We start from the raw sequence: 23356 nt of genomic DNA on the forward strand, positions 1-23356 counted from the left end.
TGCGTGTCCCCACCGCGTGCCACGCGCGTGTCCCCACCGTGCGCGTGGCCACGTTCGCGCGTGGGACCCCCAAGGCAGCTCCGTGCCTCCCTTGTTCGTGCCCAGGGCACGCTGCCAGGCTCGGCCACCGCGGCACAGCCCTGCCATCCTCTGTCGCCGCGTGCTGCCATGTGGGCAAAACCGGAGCAGCCGGGGACCCCGCAGCTCGGGGGTGATGCGCCTTCCTCCGAGACTCTGCAGGCAGCAGGGGCTGGGAGTTTGGGGTTCCCTCCCCACCTCCGCGTGCCGGGTCCAAGCAGGGGCGCAGCCCCCTGCCCACCCCGCTCTGCCCAGGGCGCCTGGGTAGGGGCAGGCCCCTCTTTTGGGTGCCCCTGGTCCCCCAGAGCCCCCCAAGCCATCCCTGCCCCTGCGCCCAGCAATGCTCCCGGGGGGCTGTGCCCCCCGTCCCGCCCTGGTTTCGGGGCTGTGGGCAGCGCCGCTGCGGGCACTGACCGATGCCCCCTCCCCTGGGGACAGCACCTCTGGGGGGTCCCCACCCGTGGGCTTCGGAGCAGGCTGGGGGGTGGCTGGGATCCCCCCGGGACCTGCACTCTCAGCTGGGCTCCGCCAGAGCCCCCCGTTCAGCCCTGCGGCAGCACCGGCGGGTGGCTGTACCCTCCCCTGGCATGCAATGAGCTGCAAGGCCTCAGCTGCCTTTGAGGGGGGTCCCTGCACGGGTGCTGCCCACCCAGGCAGGGCTGGGTGATGGTGAGGGGACACGGAGACCCCCCCGACTCCTGCCCGGTCGGGGTGCTGGGACCGCGGCTTGGGGGATGCCCGAGGGGCCGTGGACCGGGGGGGGGACATGAGCCCACGTCCCCTTGGGGGTCTGACCCTGCCGGGCGGGGGTAGCTGCCCAGGGGTCCCGCGGGTCCGGCGTGGGAAGGAGCACCGCAGCCGCCTTTCCGGGACTCCGGCAACGGGAACAAGCTGGGGGGGCCGAGCCGGGGCCAAGCGTTTCCAGCTGGGGGTGGGGTGGGCTGGGCTGGGACCACCCGTGGGACCCCGAGCCACCCCGGGGTGCAGGGGCAGGACCCCGGGGGGCCGTGGGGCGCTGGGTGGGTGCTGCCACAATGGGGTAGCCTGGTGCTGGGGTGGGGGCAGGGCGTTGGATGAAGCACCCCCATCCCCTCTCCCCGGGGCTGTACCCAGGACCCCCTCCCCCCCTGCTGCTGCAGGGCTGGTGTCACCGTCCCCAGGGGTGTCCCCATGTGCTGCCCCCCTCCCTGCTCCGTAAAGACCCCCGGAGCCGGTGCCCTTCTGCAAGGCCTTTTATTTCCACGTTGGAAAGCCCCCCTGCTCCGAGGGACCCTGGCACCGCCGTCCTGCGTCACCGCCGCGGGCCCCCAAGGGACCCCCATGGCCACCCCGGGCAGGGGCCGGGGGCATCGGCCGAGGACCCAGCGTCAAGCGAGGGGTAACGGGGAGCAGCACAGGGGGGGACACGTGCTGACACTGAGCAGGGCACGGCGGTGTCACCATCGCTGCGGCACGTGGTGGCACGAGACACAGGGCAGGGACACAGCCCCCCCACGGGTGGGATGCGGGCGGGGGAGAGTGGGTTGTTGTTTTTTCTTTCCCTTTTTCTTTATTTACAAAATTCCTGGCTGCTCCCTCCCGGCTGGGAGGACAGGGAAAACCCCGGCGGGGGGAGGCAGTGCCAGGGCCGGGGGTCTCCTGCCCACCCTGCCAGAGCCCCTGCTCACTGGCTCGCCTGCTGCTAAAAATAATAATAATATATTAATAATAATAGTGATAATAATGAGAAAAGAGCTGCGGTTGTGTCCTGGGGCAGCCAGCCCCGGCGGCTGATGGGGCTGGGAACGGTGCCATCCCCGTGCCGGGGCTCGGGTCGGTGGGCCGGGGCAGCCCAGACCCCCTGCCCGGGCGGTGCCGGGGCCCCGATCCTGCGCGGGGGCGCGGGGTGCAGGCAGAGATCCGGCCTGGGCCACCCGGGAGCCGTGGGTGGGCGGCTCCAGATGTGGAGCTGCACATCTGGGGAGAGAGTGCTGGCCACGGTGGTGAGAGAGCCGGGAAGTGTGGGGGGGAGCTGGGTCACGCTGGAGCATCCATCCCGCCCCCGAGCATCCATCCTGCCCCGGAGCATCCCCCCATCCCACCCCGGAGCATCCATCCTGCCCCAGAACTCCCCCCCCATCCTGCCCCAGAGCATCCACCCTGCCCCGGAGCATCCATCCCTCCCACCCCGGAGCATTCGTCCCTCCTGTCCCCAAGGATCCTGCCCCCAGCTTCCGCCGCTGCCACCCTGCACCCCCGCGGGCCCCTCGGTGTCTTTCTGAGGCTGAACCCAGAGCGTTTGGGTCATTCCCGGGGGCTCCCTCCAAAGCCCCTCTCTGGCCCCACGAGGGGCTGCCCGCCGAGCTGAGCCGTGCCAAGCCACGCCGGTGCTGGCCCTGGCCGGGGTCACCCCCTCACCCCGGGGATGCCCCGCTGGGGGTGCAGCCCCCGTCCCGCGAGGGGGCCGAGCTCCGCGGGGCCGGGCTGGGGCAGCCACAGGGCAGGGGGGCGGCGGGCCCTGCGGCCCCACACGCCCCGACACCGGTGGGAGACCCCAGGAGCGGGTCGGAGGGGCCGGCACCATTGGGCTGCGAGGCCACGCTCAGTCCCGGTCCACGCTGCGGCTCCGGCGCCGTCCTGGCTCACGTGGGCGGCACGAGGTGGCCGGGCACGGCTGCAAGGGAAGGCGAGGGGTGGGCACGCCAGGGCGGGGGGTCCCTGCCCTCCTTGGCCCCGCTCCCCCTGCCCGACCCAGTGGGGTGGGGGGCCGGTGCATCCCAGGACCTACTGTGCTTAGGAATAGGCCAGTCCCTGGAGCGGCCGCGCGGGCGTGTGGAACTTGTCCGAGTCCTCAAAAGCCGGGTCTGGGCGGCGGGAGGGAGGCGAAGAGAGAGGGTGAGCCGAGGCGGGGGAGTGCGGTGGGCACGGGGGACAGGGACGAGGGTGGCACGGTGCACCCATCCCTGCGGTGCAGCCCCGGCCGCGCCCCGGGCGCGGGGAGGATGCACGGAGTCGGGCGGGGGCGCGGGCAGGAGAGCGCAGGCAGCCCGCGGGCAGGGATCCGCAAGGCTTGGGCAGGGTGCAGGCAGCAGGGTGGGCACGGTGCCGTTGGGACCCCCCCCCCTCCCTGGGGCAGGGGGGTCCCGGGGGTGGGCTGGGGTGGGCAGGGAGCCGCGGGCAGGTGAGGGCAGCCCTGCCCACGCCGGGCTCACCTTGCAGGCTGCTGCCGCTGGTGCTGGCGCAGGCAGGCGGCGGGGAGGTCTGCGGCCGCACCACGGGGGCGAAGGCGCTTTTCTGCTTCACGGCCGAGATCATGTTGACGGGGGAGAAGGAGAAGACCCCCGTGGGGGTGGAGGCGTTGGTGCCCGACGGGAGGGTGATGGAGGAGGCGCCGAGCGGGGGGCTGGCAGGCATGACTGCGGGGAGAGACCCACTCAGGGCAGGCAGAGCTGGGGATGGGGCGTCACTCCCCACCCGGGACGCCAGCACACCCCGGTGACACCGCGTGGGACCCAGCTTGCGAGGGCCGGGGCTGGGGCCGGGGCCGCCTCAGCTCAGGTCGCTGTGTTCCTGTTCCCCCTTGCCCTCGCAGCCAGCTTTGGGGACGGCCCGGGGCTGGTGCGCGGCTTTGGGGACTCCCCGGGACTGGTGCACAGCTTTGGGGACATCCTGGAGCTGATGCGTGGCTTTGGGGACGTGCCAGGGCTGGTGCACAGCTTTGGTGAGACCCTGGGACTGGTGCACAGTCTTGGGGACGCCCCGAGGCTGATGCACGGCTTTGGGGACTCCCCGGGGCTGGTACGTGGCTCTGGGGACATCCCAGGGCTGCTGCATGGCTTTGGGGACTCCCTGGGGCTACTGCATGGCTTTGGGGACGCCCCAGGGCTGGTGCACGGCTTTGGGGACTCGGGGCTGGTACGTGGCTCTGGGGACATCCCGGGGCTGCTGCATGGCTTTGGGGACGCCCTGGGGCACCGACTCACTGGCGTAGGGGGAGTTGGCGGTGGAGCCATTGAGGAAGCTGGGGGAACCGGGCACCCCCAGCCCGGCCATGGTGCCACCGCCGTAGCCGTTGATGCCGGCGGTGCCGCTGTAGCTGCTCTGCTGCGGCGTGGAGCTGGGCACGTAGCCCCGTGGCGAGACGCTGCCCGTGTTTCGGGAGTAGCCTGCGGGCGAGAGGGGCTGGGGGTGGCACGGGGCGGGCAGGGACCCCCTCCCGCTGCCCGGCGCGGCCCCCGGCCCACCTTGCTCGGTGCCCTGTGGCGAGTCGCCGATGCTGACGGCCAGCTGGCTGCCGAAGGAGTTCACCCCCATCATGCCGGCGGGGCCGTGGGTGCCAGCCAGCGAGGAGAGCTGGCCAGGGTTGCGGGGGACGCTGTACAGCGCCTCGGCGATGTCTGCTGCTCGCTTCAGGATGATGTCCTGGGAGGGGGGGGACACACATGGGGACCGTGTCACCCCGCGGCACGTGGAGCCTGGCGTGACCCCACGGCCGTGCTGGGCAGCGATGGGGCGGGGGGGGCTGAGACCACCCCAGCTCGTGTCACCTCCCGGAGCACCCACAGCCCCGAGTGTGCCCAGGGCACAGGATGGACTGTGCCGGGCAGGGATGGGGCGGGGGGGACCGAGACCCCCCAGCTCGTGCCGCTGGCCGGGAAGGACGTGGGAACAAAGGCGGCTTTGGAGACGCCAGCCCCGCGGCCTGACCCGGCGGCTCCCCTTCCCCTGCAGGTGGGGGGCTTGGGGGGCCCACAGCGCTGACTCAGCGCCCGAGGAATCCTGATGCGAAGCAGATGTGGGGCCGGGAGCCCGGGGCCGGCTCCTGCATCCCCGCTCCAGCGCCACGGGCTCGGGGTGCACTCCCTGCCGAGCGGACGGGGTGGGGGAGTGGGGACAGGAGGGTGGGACGAGCCGGGGGGCCCCGGCGGGACGGGGGTGCCGTGGTACCTGGTTGCTGTGCGGCATCCCGTAGAGAGCCTCCACCAGGTCGGCCGCCCGCTTCAGCAGGACCTCCTGGGCAGGGAGCGGGACGGGGCTCAGGGGGGTCCGCACCCCCACCCCGGCCCCATCTGCACACGGGGGGACATGCGGGCACCCTGCCCCGCCACCCCGCCACGTCCCCACGCCAGCGGCATGTCCCCACGCCAGCACGTCCCCGAGCTGCCGTGCGATGCCCACGGCCCCAGCCCAGCGCTGCCCAGCACCCCACAGCGGACCCACGGGGCTGGGACCCATCGTGCGCCCCCCACGACCCTCCCTGCATCCCACCATGGCCCCCCCCCGCCCTGGGCTCTGCCCCCGGACCCCCGCACCCAGCGGGAGCTGAGGGTCAGGGAGCCAGGCCAGCCCATGGGCTGCACCCAGCGCTGGGGGGGGACAGGGGCTCTGCGTCCCCCTCCCTGTCCCTTGGTCCTCGGGCACTGCCAGGGAAGACCCCTGGGTCCAGGAGAGGTGGTGCCCAGCACCCATGGGAGGTGGTGTGTCCCTGCCTGTACCCGTGGGTGTCACCCGGCACGGCAGAGAGCACGGCACAGCATCCGCGCCAAACCCCGGGCAGGGGGTCCCTACCTTGGGGAGACGCTCGGGGTCCCCGGGGTGCCGGGGGATGACCTTCTGCAGCCGCTGGAACCCGTAGTCGATGGTGGGCTCGTTCAGCGCTGCCGGGAGAGAGGGGCTCAGCGGCTGCTGCGCCTGCGGCCGCCCCGGCCCCGCTGCCCTGTCCCCATGGGGAAACTGAGGCACGGAGCGTGTGGTGCAGAGCTGAGCCAGGGCGTGGGGGGGGAACAACCCCACCTCCCACAGGGACACCCCAGCTGTCCCCCCTGTCCCCCACCCATGCCAACAGCCAAGCACCCCTTCCTCTCCCACCCCGCTGTCCGGCAGCCGCAAGCCCCAGCCCCACTGCAGGGGTCCCGAGGGGACGGGACGGTGCCGGAGCGGGCAGGAGCCGGGGCGATGTGCGGCACGGCATGGAGCCGGGGTGAAGAGTCTGCCCGAGCCAGCGGCAACGTGCTCCGGCACACGGCATGTGGCCACCACGGTGGGACCGATCCTCCGCTGCACCGTGCACGCTGCCCTGCTCACACCGCACGCGTGTGCATGGCCCCGCTCACACCCCACATGTGCATGGCCCCGCTCACACCCCACGTGTGCATGGCCCCGCTCACACCCCACGTGTGCAGGGCCCCGCTCACACCGCATGCGTGTGCAGGGCCCCTGGGCTTGCTGCCTGGGGGTTTCAATAGTGGTTTGCAATAACCCTCACCCCGATCCTACCCCCACCGACGTCCCCGCCAGCAGGTCCCCCCCCAGTCACAACCCTACCCTGCCCCTAACTCTAACCCCTGCCCCCTAACCCAGCCCCGTCCTGCCCCAAACCCTCGCCCTACGCCCACACCCTTGCACCCTGCCCATCCCCTCGTCCTAACCCTGCAGCAGAGCTGTCCCCAGGGCCTGGCAGCGGGCACAGAGATCCCCAGGGTGCCATCCCGGGGGTCTGCACCCCCTTTCCCGGGGGCCTGTGCCCACTTGCCCGGGGGTCTGCGCCCCTCACCGGTGTAGACGAAGCGTCCCGGGGCACCCTTGCAGAACTGCTTGGACTTGTAGGAGAGCGTCACCTCCACCACGCCGGGGATGTGCCGCGGCGGGGTCTGCACCCGGATGGCGTGAGGCGTGATGAGCTGCGGGGCGAGACGGGGCTCAGCCCACGGCCGGGGCGGGGGGCTCACGCCAGCCCCCCCCACCCCACCACCCCCCCCGCACCCCCCTACCTCGCTCCACACCAGCATGGTGCCGAAGACGACCTGCAGCCCGTCGAAGAAGTTGTCCCCGATGACGATGACGGTGGCACCTCCGGTGGTCCAGCCCTCGCTGGGGCTGATGGCTTTGATGCAGGGGGTGGCTGCTTCGGGCGGGAGGGGAGAGACAGGGCAGCAGTGAGTGTGGGGGCGGGGGGGGCGGGAGCGGGGGGCGCCGGGGTCGGGGCCAGGGGCGCGAGGCTGGGAGAGAGAAGGCAGAGAGGGAGAGCAGAGGCAGAGAGTGAGAACCAGGCAGCGGCGAGGGGCAGGGGACAGACACGGGTGGCCACGGACGCACGGACACCGACACGGATGCCAGGCGGGAGCGGGGAATGGGCGGGGGGGGGGGGCTGGCAGTGGGCAACCGGGGGGGACCAGGACATGGGGACGGTGGGGAGGGGACGGGCATGGTGGGGGAGAGTGCGTGCGGGGGACGGATGGGGGGATGGAGAGCGCATCGGTGCGGGGCGGTGGAAAGAGCGTGCACAGGACAGACGGACAGAGAGCAAACAGGTCAGACGGGCGGATGGGACACGTGTGCATTGGACAGAGGGACACAGACAGATGTGGCGGATGCACGGACGGACAGAGCAGTGGACGGACAGAGAGCACCCAGGAGGGCAGGACAGCCTGCACACGCGGGACGGATGGAGGGACAAAGGGACAGACAGAAAACGCAGGTGCACGGCGGGTGGATGGAGAGGCCGTGTGTGTGTGCTGGGCGGACGGACAGACGTACAAGGCATAAAAACAGGGCTGGGTGCCCCCCTCCAGGGCCGCCCCGGCTGCCGCTGTGCCCAGCAGGGAGGTGCCAGGGCCGGGGGAGCTGCAGCCTCCGAGCGGTGTGGGGCAGAGCTGGGCACACGCACGTCCCCCTCGGGGGTCCCGGCATGGGGACACGGTCTCTGGGGCTGCCCTGGCACCGTGGGGTACGTCCAGCCGAGGGGCTGCCCTGGCACTGTGGGGCACACACGGCCGTGGGGCTGGCTCCGGCACAGCCGGGGCAGGGGATGCTGCGGTAGGAGCAGCACCCACCGGCACGGACGTGCGTCCGCTCCTCCGCACGGCCGTGCAGACGTGCCGGGGCGTGGCACACGCGTGTGCACGGGCACGTGCTCTGTGTGCGTGGGCACGCTGGGCACCCGGCAGGGACTCACCTTCGGAGGGGTCGAGGCGCCGTGCCCGCCGCCCGTGCTTGGAGTTGTTGTGGACGAACATGTTGTCGGACACGGCCAGGACGTGGCCGTCCACGTTCACCGTCGTTGACACGACCACCTGCGGCACAGCCGGCTCAGGGCCACCGGCCCCCCGCACCCCCCGGGGTACGTCACCCCACGGTGGGGTCCTCGCCCCCGTGCTCGTCTCTAGCATCCCCCTGCACCCCTGAGCATCCTGGCACCGTCACGGGAGCCCTCCCGACCCTCCGTGCCTCGGTGGTGACACGCGTGTGCAAATCCGCGGCTGGGTGGGCACGCACGCCTGCGTGCGCCTGGGTTTGCACACACGCGCACGTGCCAAGGGGCGTGCGCGCACGGCTGCGTGCGTGCAGGAGCACTCGTGTGCACGTGTGCGTGCGTATGTGTGCGTGCACGCGTGTGCGTCCCCAAAACCGTGCAGCACGCAGCGCCACAGGACCCCAGCACCGGCCCGTCGCTGCGTCACCGTGTCACCGGCCGGGGGGACCCCGGACCCCAGGGGACACCCCAGCCCATCCCCTGCATGTCCCCCCGTCGTCCCCCCCCCGCACCCCGCTCCCCTCCTCCGGCGTGGACTTGGCTGCTCTCCCGGAGCTGCTTGGCGCTATGCAAATTGGATGGGTCGTTAATCATGTAAAAATGTCACAATTATCATATCTTTACGAGAGGCCCTAATGAAGGCGCCCGTGCTGGGTGGGGGACGGGCCGGACCCCCCCCCTCTGCTCCGCTCCCGAACCTCCAGCTGCTGCGGGGAGAGCTGGGCTGCAGGCAGGGGACACGGGGGAGCGAGGGGAATCGGGGTCTGCGGAGGGGTTCCAGAGGAATTAGGGTTTGCAAATTCGGGTTTGCAAAGGGGGCGAGGGGAATTGGGGTTTGCAAAGGGGCGAGGGAATTAGGGACTCGATCCCCCCGAATGGGGGGATCGAGTCCCTAATTCCCCTCGCCCCCTTTGGGAAAATATATGAGGTCGCCAGCCCGGTCCCCTCCTGCAGCCCTGCTGTGTGGGGCAGGGTTTGGAGAGGGGGGGGCCCGATGCTCACCTGGAAGCGCCGCATATCCCGGGGGTTCCCCGCATTCTTCAGGCAGTTTTGGTTGCATTTGAGGAAAAACTTGAGGAAAAACCTGGGATGGAAGGAAAGAACCCAGCGGTCAGTGCTGGCAAAGTGGGGGGGGGGGTCCCAGAGACCCCACGATGTCTCTCCCCCACCCCATCCCTTGGTTCCTGGCACTGGAGGAAAGCAGAGGTGAGTGTCCCCGCTGTCCTGGTGTCCCCAAATGGAAGTAGCACCATGCATGTCACACCAGAGACACACGTGGATGCTCCCCATCGTGCACGGTGTCCCGTGCATGCCTCCCCGTGACACACACGCGTGCACGCACCGTGCAGAGGCGTGCACGGCTGAAAACACGCACCATGTGCACAGGTGGGCTTGCATGCTGCCGTGCACGCAAACACGCATGTGCACACACACGCATGCACACACACACGCATGCACTGCACGGCTGCAGGGACCCAGGACGCCCCGTGGGACCCCCCGGCTGTGCAGGGTGCTGCCTCTCCCTGCCCACGGGGGTCTGGCAGTGCCAGGCAGCATCTCCGGTGGAAGACGGACGGGCAGGAGGGCGAGCTGCTCCCGCCACGTCCTGGCCTGATGAAATATTCAGGCCGCTTGTCCGTGGCCCCGTCATCAGCCTCAGCCCCTCAATAATTAATGGGCAGCGGCGGCAGCGGCACGGCAGCACTCACGCTAGGGGCTGGGACGGGAGGAGAGCGCGCGGGGATGACGGTGCACACACGTGGGAGCACGGCCACACGCGTGGGAGCACGGACCCACACCCGGGGGCACGGCCAGGTGTGGTCCCCGGGACCTCCCCCCCCACCCCGGGATCTCCCTGGGTGGGGTGCCCCTGCGCACACCTGGGTGCGCACCGGGACTCCCACCCCGGGCACTTTTGGGCACCGAGGGTGAGACCCCGCTGTCCCCGTCCCCAGCCGTGGGCCACCCCACGGTGCACGGCCAGAGGCACGCACAGCCACGGGCACCCTGCGTGGCAACACACGGGCACGCCCGCCCCGCCACGCACACGGCACGCATAGACACACACACACATTTGCTCTGCACCATGCCCGGCCATCGCGCTGTGCCAGCTCGCTTTGCCATGGCAGATCAGCACGCTGTGCCAGCTCGCTGCACCGGCCCCGGGGACTGCACGGTGCCAGGTCACTGCCGTGCCAAGTCACCACACCACGGTAAGTCCCTGAGCTGTGCCAGGTCACCCCACCATGCCAGGCTACTGCACCGTGCCAGCACACTGGGCGCTGTGCCACGCATGGCCACCCTGCCATGCCAGGCCACCGTGCCATGCCAGGTCACCGTGCTGTGCCAGGCCACCGTGTCCCTCCACTGGCCTGGCATGGGGCAGCCCCTCTCCCGGCCCCCTCGCCGATGCGCCTGGGCTCCGCCCTGCCCACGCAGGCAGCCCCTCGGCGGGGCTGGTGCACCCCACTGTGCCAACCTGTCCCCACCCCACTGTGCCATCCCGTCCCCATCCCATCGCACCATCCTGTCCCCACCCCACTGTGCCATCCTGTCCCCATCCCGTCTCGGCAGCCTGGTGTGGCATCTTGTCTGAGCATCCGACGCTGGCACCTTACCCCGACACCCCGGTCCAGCACCCTGCCTTGGTACCGTGCCCCAGCACTGCGCCCCAGCACCCTGCCTCTGTCCCCCCCCGGCCCCTTCCCGAGGGCTTCAGCAGGGCTGGGGAGGGGGATGCAGGGGACAGGAAGGTGGGGAGGGGACGCAGGTGCCCAGCGGGAAGGGTCCCATGGCCCCGTTAGCTGTTGGTGGGGGCTGGAGGGGAGGACGGGACCCCCGGGGACGTGGGCACCCCTGGGACCCCCTGGGAAGCAGGCACAGGGCCGGGAGCAGCGGGCGCAGCCTCCCTGGCCCCAAACCCCCTCCGACCCATCCCTGGGGGGCACGGGGGGCACGGGCCAGGGGGCACACAGCCCCTGGGGCCATTGGGCCGCCTCAAGGGACTCTGGCCACCCTGTGGGACCCCTGAGAAGGGAGGGCACCCCCAGACCGTGCCCCCCCCCCGGGGGGGGGGTCCTGCCCTTGGCCAGCGCCAGGGCGCTCGGAGAGGGGCTCCCACACCGGCGCTGCCGGGACGCTGCCCACGGGGGACGGTTTTCCCGGGCAAGGGCAAGGAAGAGGGGGGACCCCCCCCCGTGTCCCCCCGTCACCCGCTGCCTGGCAGGTGGTAATCAGGGGAAGGAAGGAGCTGGAAAACGGCAGGAAAACATCCCCCCCCCCCACCAGGAGATTGGCAGTGGCGGGGGGGGGCTGGGGGGGACCCCCCGACCCCCCCCAGCCCCCCGGCCCCAGCTCCGCGCTGCTGAGGGGGGGAATAATCCTGAACCCCAGGTCGGCCTCGTCCCCCCCGAGCGGCAGCCGCGCATATGGGCCCGGGAGTTAAAAATACAGGCGCTGTGCATGCATTAGCATCCCTAATGCACAGCGCTCCCCATTTAATATGCAAATTCCCGGCGCTGCTGCCGAACACCTTCTGTTCCGAGCGCATAAATTTGAATTTGCAATTAGAATAATCTTGTATAATTAATGAAAAGCGTCAATTTTAGCTCCTAAGTAATTTGATTAACATGTTGATAGGGCACTTATCTGGCTCTCTAAACCAGTGGGGCTGGGCGTCGGGCTGGGGAGCGGGGCTGGAGGGGCCGGGGGGAGCGGGCGGCAGGCTGGGGACCCGCCTGGCCCCGGGTGACCCCCGAGGGCCCTGGGGACGGAGGAGGACGCGGGGGGACAGGGGAAGCCCCCGGCTGCCCCCAGCAGAGAAGAGGGACAGGGATGGGGGTGCCACCAGCCCGGGGATGTCACCTCCTCGGGGCACGGCCCCAAGGGGTCCCTGGGGAGAAGGGGGCTGGGGTGGGCTCGGGGGACACTTGCCCTGGGGGGGGGGGATCGCTCCCCACCCCACAGGCACCCCAGCCTCCAGCACGGGGGGGGGGGGGCTCACAGGGCACCCTGGGACCCCCTGCGCACCCCAAAAGCACCAGCACGAGGTGCAGCACCCAGGACACCCATGGGACGAGGCGGCCGAGGGGACGGCGGCCCACCGGGACACTGCTACCGGGGGGTTTGTCTTGGCCGGGCCGCAGCGGCTGCATCCCGCGGCCGTGCCGGGAGTTCCAGGGCCGCCATCCCCACAGCTGGCCAGGGCACAGCTGGCCGGCGGCGGGGGGGCACAGCCGGCTGCCGCTGGCAGGGCGGGGGAGGCCGGGGGTCAGGGACCTGCCGCAGCGGGGCCGGTGTCACGCCGGGGGGGCCGGGGACAGAGGGGGTGTGAGCAGGGTCTGCACTGGGGGGACCCTCCAGCACCCCGGGGACTCAGCGCAGGGGGAAGCTGCTCACAGGGACCCCCCCCCCGGGACAAAGGGACCCCAGCCGCAGGCAGGGTGAGGTGAGGAGGGGGCACAGCGCTGGCCAGCCCCCATCCTCCCCGCCACGTCCCCCCGGCCCCGGTGCCGGCGTGACCGAGCCCTGCAGAGACAGCCGGGGCCCCTAAACCCCCCAGCACCCCCAAAGAGCCTGGGCTTTGCTTGGCGTCACCAGGGAGGTGCCACCGTGCCAGGAGATGCACGAGGACGGAGGGACGGGGACATGACACGCTGGGTGGAGGGACAGAAGGAGAGACGGAGAGACGCGCGGGGTCTGGGGATGCTGCGGGATGCAGGGAGGAACAGCTCCAGGGGTGGACGGACGGATGGATGGGCGGATGGCGGGAGGGATGGAGGAGGATGGGGGATGGATGGAAGGATGGACGGACGGAGGGATGGACGGGGTGTGTGCTGTCCAGGGAGCGTGGAGGGACAGGGCTGCAGACAGACAGACAGACAGACATCCACCCCAGTGCCAGGAGGACACGGCATCCGTGCCCACACCAGCGACCGCTGCCTGCGCAGCACTGGCCTTTCTGCCCCCCGCCTCGGCACTGTGCCGTGGGTCCCAGCCCGGCAGGGAGGACGGGTGCATCCCTCACCGTGGGGCACGTGCCCGGCCCGTGCCACGGGCACACACGCCCGGGGACGCCGCGCAGCACCGGGGCGTCCCTGCGGCACACGGCCCTGGCACGGGAGCAGGGCTGCCACGCGTTCCCCGGCGCTCGCTGAAGTGGCTGGATGCCGCCTGTATTATTTATTTGTTTGATGCGCGTCGGAAGTGCCGCGCTGACGGCAAACGGCGCTTTCTCCATCTGTCACGGCTGGCTGTCACCGCAGCCTGGCGCGGGCCGCCAGCCACCTCCCGGCCCCCATGCTCTGCTCCCCCAGCTCATTAGTGCTAACGAGGCAGCGCTCGCACCCGGTCCCCAGCCCTGGGGACTCCCTGCCCCGGCTCCCTGGGGGTCCCTCCGCCGCTGCCCCCCTCCCTCGGTCCCAGCGAGGTGCAGGGGGACCCCGCGCCCGGGGCCCCCGGTACCTGTCGATGATGACGGGGTCAGAGGGGGTCTCGTTGCGGTTCCCGCAGCTCTTCTTGTCGCAGCAGCGGCTGGGCACGGCCGGGGAGAAGAGCCGGCGTGAGGGGAGCGGCGGGGGGCGGGGTGGGGCCGGGGCCAGCCCCACGCCCCCCAACCCGCCAGACCCCCCATTTCCCACCCTTGTGCCCCCCGCCATCGCCCAGCCCTGTGCTGCGGAGCAGGGGGGTCGTGCCCCACGGTGGGATGGGGCAGGGGGCAGGGGGCAGAGGGGACAGGCGGGTGCCCTACAAGGTCCCGGGGTGCCGGGCTGGGGGGGACCCCAGGACAGGGACGTCACCTGTGTGACGCTAGGGCACGGGGGGGGCTGTAGCAGAGAGGGCACCCCTGGGGGCCCCCCCTTATCCACCCCACCACCCCGCACCATGGGGCTGGGCTCCGATTTGGGGCTCTGTGGGGCTCGGGGTGCGCCCCAGCCCTGGGAAAGGCTCGGTGAGCCAAGGGGGGGTCTGAACGGGGGGTGCCCTGGAACCCCCGGGGACTCGGTGTCACCCACAGGGGACACGGCAGGGCCGGGCTCGTGCCACCGCCAGCCGACAAACACAGCGGCGCTGGCCCCGGGGAGCACAGCGGAGAGGGGGGGCCCAGGCCCTGGCATCGTTAGCGCAGCTCCTGGAGATCAATTAGCCGCGCTGGCACGGAGCGCTAATTTGCACAAACACCGAGCACGAGGGTGGTAAACAAGAGCGGCGCTAATGGGGCACGGGGGACCCTGTGCCGGCAGCTGGGGCAGGCAGCGCTCGCTGCCCGCGCACCCAACCCGGCACCCCCGGTGCCCCCAGACCCCCGCGGGACCCCCACCGGGACCCCCACCTCTGGGACCCCCACCGCCAGACCTCCACGGGATCCCCAGCACCGGGACCCCCAGCACCGGGACGCCCAGCAGGACCCCCGTCGGGACCCCCACCGCCAGACGCCCACCGGGACGCCCACCGGCAGCCCCACCGGGACCCCCACCTACCTGCACATGATCTCGTGGGTGAGGAGGACCCGGCACATCTCTGGGTTCTTGTCCTGCCCCTCGTAGATGATGGCCTGGGGGGGGGGAGAGAGCGCGCAGGGGGGTGCCACCGCCTCCCAGCACCCCACCCGGCCCCTGCCACCGCTCCCGCCTGTCCCCGACCCACGGACCCTCCCTGGGTGACCCCAGCCGGGGTGGGGGACCCCGATGGCAGCTGGGGTGGGAGCAGCGAGTGGGAGAGGGGCCGTGCAGGGAGCGCCCGTGGGTGGGCGCGCAGCCGCGCACACCTCCGAGGAGTCGTGCGGGTGCGTGCGCACACGCGCGTGCAGGCGTGCCCGTGACACGCGTGTGCCCACGCCGTGCACGGCCGTACGTGCCCCCGCACGAGCCAGGGCATGCTCGAGCCAGGGCACAGACGCGTGTCGGTGCACGCGAGGGGTGCGCGAGCGCAGATGTGCCCGCTCCGCACACCCGGGCGGGCACGTACAGCTGCGTGGCCTCGCGCACCCGCGCGCGCGCTTCCAGACGTGCCTGCCTCGCGCACCCGTGTGCACACGCGTACGGACGCGCCTGCTCTGCACGGCCGCGTGCGCACGCACGGACGCGCCCGCCTGGCGCTCGCACACGTGCACATGCGTGTGCAGACGGGCTCGGTGGCCGATGGGGTGGGGGGCTGCGGTGCCGGGGTGCTAGCCCCCGCCCCGGCCATCCCCCCTCCGGCGTTACCTGCTTGGACATGGAGTCGATGAGGCGGACGTAGAGGTCCTGCTCGGTCCGGAGCCCTGCGGCGAGAGGGGAGCGGTCAGCCCTGCCCGCGCCCCCCCGACCCCAGCCCCGGCACCCACCGTTGCTGTACAGCAGCTGGAGCCGGTAGTGGATCCCGTTGTTGGTTTTCTCGCCGTTCTGCTCCTGGGGGGAGGACAGGGGACATCACGGTCCCCTCTCGGTGGGGTCTCCCCCTCTTCTGCCAGCCCCGGCCCAGCACAGGGCTATGGAGCCGCTCTGGCAGCTCCCCACACGTGCAATGAGTTCGGGAGAGGTCTCAGCCCCCGCGGCGCAGGCTCTCGCACCCCTCCAAGAGCAGGGGGGATGGCCGGGCAGAGTGAGCCCACCCCCACCGCGACCCCACCCCCACCACAGCCCCGGCCCCGGGGGTCTCACCCGCTCCTTCTCCACGAAGTCGATGAAGGAGGTGCGCTCGATCTCCACGGGCTGGCCCTGCCGGTCGTACATGGCCAGGACGAAGTGGAAGAAGTTGGATTTCCGCAGGTTGGAGGGGGGCTGCTTCTCAAAGTGGGCTCGGGCCAGGCCCACCCCGCTGCCGGCAGGAATTGGGGGGGGGGGGGTGAGCACGGGGCGGCTGCCGGGACCCCCAGCACCCCCTCCCCAGGGCACCCCATCACCAGGGGAAGGACTCGGCGGCAGGCAGCGATGCTCCCCGGTACCCCGGGGTGCTGCGGCACCCAGGAGCCCCACCCTGCCCTGTGGCCAGGACGCGCCCGTGCCCAGCGCGTCCCCACCGCTCGCAGGGCTCGTCCTTGGGGGAAGCGAGGCCGAAGTCAGCCCTGGTCCCCGGGGAGGGGACAGCCCCCGAGGCAGCCCCGGTCCCCGCGGAGGGGAATCACCCCCAGGGCACGGCAGGGGCTCAGCCGCCGGCCCAGCACCCTGCGACGGGGGACACACCGGGGTGCACGCCCCCGCACGCGCATCGGTGTGCACGCTCCCGTAGGCTTGCACACACACGTGTGCGCACGGGGGGGCTGGGGGGGCCCAGCAGAGCGAGGGGCGGACGCCTGGCAGCTCTTCGGCAGCGTCGCCTGCCCTTACGCCCAGGGCAGGCGTTGGGGACAGGAGGGGACGTCCCCGAGCCCTCCGCACCCGAGTCCCGCAGAGCCACCTCTGGGCTCGCCCGTGGCACTGGCTGCTCCTGCACGGACACGCAGGGTGACAGGACAGTGACACCACAGGGAGGGCAGCAGAGCCGTCCCAAGGGACGACGGCTCCAGCACCGACCAGTCCTCGTCCCAGTCACCTCGGCCTGGCGTGTGGTCCCTGTCCCTGACCGGTGTCACCGCCGGTGCTGCGGGAGCCAGCGTGGTGTCGGCGTGGGGGGCCGCGGGAGCCGGACCAGCGCCCGGCGCAGCGCGGCAGCCGGCGAGGCGAGGGGGCCAAGATAAACACACAGAGCTAAAAAGTTCCCCCTTTTTGTGATTAAAAACACATCGGGCGACGAGCAAGGCCGGGGGGGTGGTGTTTGGCTCCTCCTGCGCCGACTTCGGGGGGGCTTAAGCTGCTGGAGCCAGTTCCCACCGGGGACAGCCCCTGCACCCCACCCCGTGGACCCTGCAGACCCCCCCCGGTGTGGGGCAGGACCTCACGGACCTTCCAGCCCCCCCCCAGCATGGAGCAGGACCCCACGGCCTCCCAGAGCCCACCGTGCCCGGCAGCACTCTGCGGACCCCACTGGCCAGGACTCGTGCAGGGGTCAGCACTGGGGTGCAAATAAGGGGGGGGGGACATGCACAAATGCACTGGGGGGGTTCCCTGCCTGCCCCAGCACCCCCAGCCCTGCTCCCGGGAGCCCATCCGCAGACACAGTTTGGGGGGGCGATGGTCTGGGTGCGATCCCCCCACTGCCAGCCCGAGGGTGCCCGCTGCACCCCTGGCCACGCTGGGACACGGCCACCAGAGGAAAGGGGGGGTCACACCCAGCCCCGAGCAGGACCCCTGGCACCCTGACCCCCCGACAGGCACCGGGGTGGCCGGGGACACGGCACATGGGTGGGGGCCAGGGTGGGGGCATCCCTCCGCCCGCAGCCAGAGGACGGAGCAGGTCCCCGAGCCCTGTCCCCGCAGAGCCCCCAGCCCTGCGGGACCCCTGGGGTCCATGGGGGGTCCTTTGCTCCTGCACGGCCGAGCCCCCCACCCCGCTCCTCCCCAGGCTGCTCCCATGGGCTGGTGCTGCCCAGGGCCGAGCCCTGCACCCAGGGACATCGCAGCCACGGAGACATGGGGACACGGGGACATGGGGACACGGGGACACGGGGACACCTCCCGGGGCCCCGCACAAGTCACAGCCACTAGCGTCTCCTCAAAACAAGAGAAGAAAAGGGGGTTCAGCCCTTTTACCAGCAACCTGCTCCTGTGGCCGATCCCAGCAGCACCCAGGAGCCCGGGGCAGAGCCAGCACAGGGTGGGGAGAGGACCCCGGCACCCTCGCCGCCTTTAATGATGCTCCTTGGGCTTTAATTACCCCCCGGCATCGCCCTCAGCCCCAGCCCCGACCCCAGCTGTGGGCACCAGCCGAGGGCAAGCGCGAAGCCCAGACCCCGAAAACCTCGGGGACGCTTCTCCGGGGACAGGTGTCCGTGAGGGAGGAAAAAGCTCGTTAAGCTGATCGCTGGGGAGCCGAAACGTCCCCAGTCAGCGACCGCCGGGACACGTGCCTGGCACGCTCGCCTGGCACACGGGTCCCTGTGCGTACGGCCAACACGCGTGTCCGGCCACACACGTGCAGACAGACGTGGGCACACTCGTGTCCCTGGGCACTGCTGACGGCCGTGTCCTGGCACACCCCGTGGGCGTCCCTCGTCCCCTACCCGTGGGTCCGACCAGTGCCGATGGGTTTGTTCTCAGGGCCCATCCCCATGGCATCTGGCCTCACGGCATCACGGCCCCGCTGACCCCGCCGGGACACCACAGTCTCACCGGGCCCCCCTCCCGGTGTGCCCAGCCGGCACGCCGCTCAGCTCCCCGAGGGACGGGGACCCCCGGTGCCGCGGGGACCCCGCTGTCCCCCGGCAGCATCCCCGGCCCTGCCGCGCTGGAGCCCGGCCACGGGGCTCCCGGCTGATGGGAAGGTGCCGCGGCCCCGGCACGGCAGCTGCAGCCAGCCAGCACCCGCCCGGCCCCCCCATTCCCCTCCGCCCCCCCCAAAGCTTCGGCCCTAAAGTGCTGGGGGGAGGCGATGGAGCCGCCAGCCCGGCCGGGTAATGGCTGCATCTCCGCTCCCAGCGCTGCCGAGACCCCGGCGCTCCGAGAGCCGAGCCCGGCTGCCATTAATTATTAAAGGCAATCAGAGCATTTCCTAGCAGAGGAGCCCAGCGAACGTCTCTTACAGTAAAGCAGCATCTTCCCTTGGCGGAGCCGCCAGGCACCCGGGGCACCGTGCAATTACGCAGCCACGGCTCCCCGGGCGGCTCCGCCAAACGGGGGGGCGAGGGGGGAGCGCCGGAGCCCACCCGGGAAGCCGAGACCCCGCGTGAGCTCACCCCATGGCCCGCGGCCCCTCTGCCTCGCCCCGGGACCCCCCGCCCTCCCCGGGGCACGCCTGGGGCGTGGGTGCTGGCTGGCATCACCCGGGGACCCTGCGGTGGCTGTGGGGTCCGGCGGGAGCAGGGGGTCTTTGCGGGTGCTGGTGTTTGCGGGGGGGTGGTATGAGCCCCCCCCCAGCCGTGGGTCCAAGAGGGGTGCGGGATGCGGGGCGGAGGCAGGGGGGCTGGAGGTGACGAGGACCCCACGAGCGTGTCCACACGCGTGTCACTGCCCACCTGTGTGGCACACACCCAGCTGCCGGGCACCACGGCGGGACAGGGAGGAGAGGGGGCCTGGAGGGCACCGCAGGCTGCCCGGCACAGGGGTGGGCAGGGGGTCTGCGAGCCCCATCCTCGCGCACCGGGCACGTGGCACGCGGGACCCCATCGGCACACGGAGACACGCGGGAAGCCACGTCCCTGCTGCCGGGCAGCATCGTGGCCGGAGCCGCTGCGGTGGTCCCAGCCCTGTGCCGGAGCCAGGGACGGGTGGGAGGGGGCTGGATTTCATCCCCCCCCTTTCTCGCAGCCCCGCTCTGGGGCACGGGGAAGTTTCTGGGTGCGCAGCGGCAAAGCCAGCACCTCCCTGCGCCCCAGCTCAGACGCCGCAGCCCCCCCACCCCGGCGTCCAGGGACCCCTGGCTGGGCCGCGGCAGTGGCTGTCCCCCCCGGCGGTGGCTGCGCTGGGACAGGGCTGGGGTGGCTTTGCCGGGGTTGGCGGGGGAATCACTGCAGTTTTCAAGCATCCCGGAGTACCTGTAAACGCGGCGGCTTTGGGGGGGACCCCGGGGAGCCCCCAGGGCTTCAGCCGTGGGGTGCAGCCTCCGGCACAGGCACAGTCCCCGGCAGAGAGCCGGTGGCAGGGCTGTCACTGCGGCTGGGGACCCCAAGCTCAGGGACGGTGCACACAACCGGGTGATCTCACCCACGGAGTGGGTCGGTGCTGGAAGTGCCGGGGATATCCCACTCCACGCAGAGGGGACACCCCCCCCAGCCCCCCAAACCCGCTGTCCCTGGCTGGGCAGAGGGTGTGGGGCAGCCCAGGGAGGCAGCGCCCAGGCTGGCCCAGGTCCCCTCGCTCCTCCGTGCCGTGGGGCATCTCCTGTCACCCCTGGACAAAGCCACAGCACGCTCCAAGCACAGCCCCCCCATACCGACCCCCGAACCCCACGGTGCACACAGAGGGGACGGCAGGAGCTGGGGTGCTGGGGGCAGGGGGGAAGGTGCCCCCCAGCTGCAGCCGGGACCCCTCTGGGCACAGGGTGGAGAGAGAGCAGGGGGCCAGGGTGCACAGAGCCCCCCGGGGAGGGGAGGGGATGGGGTGCGCGGAGCCCCGAGCCCCACGGCGGGGAGCAGGGGACGGGGCCAGCCGGGGCACGGGTGGGCATCGGGCTGCGGCACGGCGAGCCCGGCGGTGCGGGCTGCCCGAGAGGCTGCAGCAGTCGCTCGCCCCAGCCGATGCCACCAGCCCTGCCCGGGAGACGGGGATGGCACCGCTGCCAGCCCGGCCCTCGCCCTCGGCGGCTTTTCCCAGCAGGGCCGGGGCTCAGGGTGCAGGTCCCGGCCCCGGTGGATGCACGGCACAGCACGGCACAGCGCGGCACAGCACAAGCCCCTCACAGCTCCGGCAGCGGCTCCTGCCCCGCTGCCAGCACCCACTGACTCTCCCAACACGGGGCAACAGGCCTGGCACGCACAGGGTGCCCAGGGTACCCGGGGGTGCCGAAGTCCGTGGGGGCCCCGGGATACCCAGGGGCCGCAGGCGTAGGGGCTACCCGGAGGCCCAAGGGGCCCAGGGCGTGCGGGGCACCCGGGTGCCTGAAGTACCCGGCGGGTACGAGGCACCTGGGATGCCCAAGGGGTCCAGGCTGCCCAGGGGTCCCGGGGTGCTGAGGGTGTGGGGTGTCCAGGGTGCCCAGCGTGTCCGGGGCGTGAAGGGTGCCCAGGATGCCCACGGCACCCGGGATGCCTGTGGAGCCCGTGGCACCTGGGGTGCTCGTGGTGCCCAGGATGCCTCGGATGCCCGCAGTGCTTGGGATGTCCACGGAGCCTGGGATGCCCGTGGAGCCCGGGATGCCCACAGCACCTGGGATGCTCACGATGTCTGAGATGCCCGTGGAGCCCGGTACACCCACAGCACCCAGGATGCCCATGGAGCACGGGATGCCCACAGCACCCGGGATGCCCATGGAGCCCGGGATGCCCACGGAGCCCGGGATGCCCACGGAGCACGGCATGCCCACAGCACCCAGGATGCCCATGGAGCCCGGGATGCCCACGGAGCCCGGGATGCCCACGGAGCACGGGATGCCCACAGCACCCGGGATGCCCACGGAGCACGGGATGCCGACAGAGCACGGGATGCCCACAGCACCCGGGATGCCCACGGAGCCCGGGATGCCGACGGAGCACGGGATGCCCACAGCACCTGGGATGCCCACGAGACCCAGGATGCCCGCGGAGCCCGGCACACCCACAGCACCCAGGACGCCGGCCGCACCCGGGACGCCCGCGGTGCCCGGGATGCCCGCGGAGCCCCTTACCTCTGCGCCGCCGTGCTGGCGTCCAGGATGCCGGTGCCCTGCAGCCAGCGGACGGAGGGCAGCCCGGCGGTCAGCGGCTCTTCCTTCATGGGCAGCCCCCCCCGGGGCAGCGCCTCCTGCACGGAGAACATGGCAGGGGCTCAGCGGCCGCCCCCAACTTTCCTGCCCCGGGCCCGGGAGCGGAGCTCAGCGCCGGGCAGGTGCCGGGGGCCGCCGTCCCGGCCGCCGGGGAAGCGGCATCTGCGGCGGGTGGCCCGGCGGGAGGCGGGGGGAGGCTCGGGGGGGCTCGGGGGGCGGGAGGCGGAGGCAGGCGGAGGCAGGGCCGGAGAAGTTGGAGACGGAGGCGAGCAGCAGCCGAGTGCGGGGACCGGGAGGAAGGGGCGGGGGCGGCGGCGGGGGGGGAGGAGTGGAGGGAGGGATGGAGGGAGGCAGAGGAGGAGTGGAGGGAGGGAGGGAGGAAGGCTTAGAGGAGCGGAGGGAGGGATGGGGAAGGCAAAGGAGGAGTGGAGGGAGGGAGGCTTAGAGGAGCGGAGGGAGGGATGGGGAAAGCAGAGGAGGAGTGGAGGGAGGGATGGAGGAAGGCTTAGAGGAGTGGAGGGAGGGATGGAAGGAGGCAGAGGAGGAGTGGAGGGAGGGTTGGAAGGAGGCAGAGGAGGAGTGGAGGGAGGGATGGAGGGAGGCTGCGAGGACTGGAGGGAGGGATGGAGGAAGGCTTAGAGACTGGACGGAGGGATCGACGAAGGCAGAGGAGGAGTGCAAGGAGGGATGGAGGAAGGCTTAGAGGACTGGAAGGAGGGATGGAGGGAGGGATGGAGGGAGGCAGAGGAGGAGTGGAGGGAGGGATGGAGGAAGGCTTACAGACTGGAGGGAGGGATGGAGGGAGGGAGGCAGAGGAGGGAGGGGCAGGAGGCCGGAGAGGGGCGCGGGAGGGGCAGGCGCGGCCCGGGCTGGGGCGGCGGCGGGGCCCGTTACGGGGCAGGCGGCGGGGGGCGCGGCGGGGGGCGGCGGCGGCGGCGGCGGCGGCGGCGGCGGCGGCAGCGGCAGCAGCAGCAGGAGCGGGCGGGCGGGGGGCCCGGGGGGCGGCGGGGGCCCGGGAGGGCCGGGGGGGCCGCCTCCCCGCCGCCGCCCCGCGCCCCGGCCCCGCCGCCCCGCCGCGGCCACCAGCACCATCAGCACCAGCACCCGCCGCCCCGGCCCCGCCGCCCCGCCGGCCCGGGCCATGCCGCCGCCGCCTCCCCGGGGAGGCAGGGCCGGAGCCGCCGGGGGAGGCGGGGGCCGCGGCCGGGCAGGCTGACATCATTCCGGGGAGGAGCGGTCCCTCCCCGCGCCGGCGGAGCGGCTCCGCGGCCAGCGCCGCACCGGCCGCGCCGGGGGAGCCGGCGGCCCCGGGGGGCGGCCGGGCCCGGGTGGGCCGCGGAGCCGCTGCGCTCCCCCGGGCGGCCGCCCCGAGAGGGCCCCGGCAGCCCCCGGGGAGAGCCCGCTGCAGCCCCCGAGACGGCCCGGAGGGACCCCGGGCGGCGCCCGGGGACACCCCGGAGGGGACCCCGCCGCATGCCCTGAGACGGTCTGGAGAGACCCCAGACAGGTCCTGGAGACAGCCCAGAGGGGACCCCGCCGCACCCCCCGAGACGGTCTGGAGAGACCCCACGCAGGGCCCGGGGACACCCCAGCGGGGACCCCACCGCACCCCCGAGACACCCTGGAGAGACCCCACGCAGGGCCCGGGGACACCCCAGAGGGGACCCCACCGCACCCCCGAGACACCCTGGAGAGACCCCACGCAGGGCCCGGGGACACCCCAGAGGGGACCCCACCGCACCCCCCGAGACACCCTGGAGACACCTCGGGCAGGCCCCGGGGACACCCTGGAGAAGACCCCGCTGCAGTCCCCGAGATGCCCTGGAGGGACCCCAAACAGGTCCCGGAGATACC

General features: G+C 72.2%; 1 protein-coding gene across 5 annotated transcripts; it reads right to left on the minus strand.

The window, feature by feature from the left end:
* Positions 1–1295: 1295 nt before the first annotated feature.
* Positions 1296–21709, minus strand: EBF4 (EBF family member 4). Of its 5 annotated transcripts, none has more exons than XM_072862226.1 (17): positions 21425–21703; positions 15730–15886; positions 15414–15477; positions 15295–15350; positions 14569–14642; positions 13553–13621; positions 9092–9173; positions 8012–8129; positions 6828–6958; positions 6611–6737; positions 5626–5714; positions 5005–5070; positions 4302–4479; positions 4041–4223; positions 3270–3473; positions 2846–2921; positions 1296–2731 (listed from the first exon to the last, which is right to left on the minus strand). In XM_072862226.1, the coding sequence occupies exons 1-16, from the start codon at positions 21553–21555 to the stop codon at positions 2851–2853; spliced, it is 1800 nt and encodes a 599-aa protein (XP_072718327.1). In that variant the 5' UTR covers positions 21556–21703; the 3' UTR covers positions 1296–2731; positions 2846–2850. The 5 variants fall into 5 exon arrangements, with proteins under 5 accessions (XP_072718327.1, XP_072718326.1, XP_072718330.1 ...); XM_072862225.1 differs by having other exon boundaries at positions 6828–6961; positions 21425–21701; XM_072862229.1 differs by lacking the exon at positions 4041–4223 and having other exon boundaries at positions 21425–21709.
* Positions 21710–23356: the final 1647 nt, after the last annotated feature.

The sequence above is a fragment of the Ciconia boyciana genome, chromosome 5 (assembly GCF_034638445.1).
Source record: "Ciconia boyciana chromosome 5, ASM3463844v1, whole genome shotgun sequence".
NCBI lineage: Eukaryota > Metazoa > Chordata > Aves > Ciconiiformes > Ciconiidae > Ciconia > Ciconia boyciana.

What these genes read in the sequence shown, in the direction of transcription:
- EBF4 (XM_072862225.1), bottom strand. Translation starts at nt 21,555, where the DNA reads ATGTTCTCCGTGCAGGAGGCGCTGCCCCGGGGGGGGCTGCCCATGAAG. An exon ending in CCAGCTGCTGTACAGCAACG is followed by an intron (nt 15,351 to 15,413) that starts GTGGGTGCCGGG and finishes CTCTCGCCGCAG; the next exon opens with GGCTCCGGACCGAGCAGGAC. An exon ending in GCCACAGGGCACCGAGCAAG is followed by an intron (nt 4,224 to 4,301) that starts GTGGGCCGGGGG and finishes TCTCGCCCGCAG; the next exon opens with GCTACTCCCGAAACACGGGC.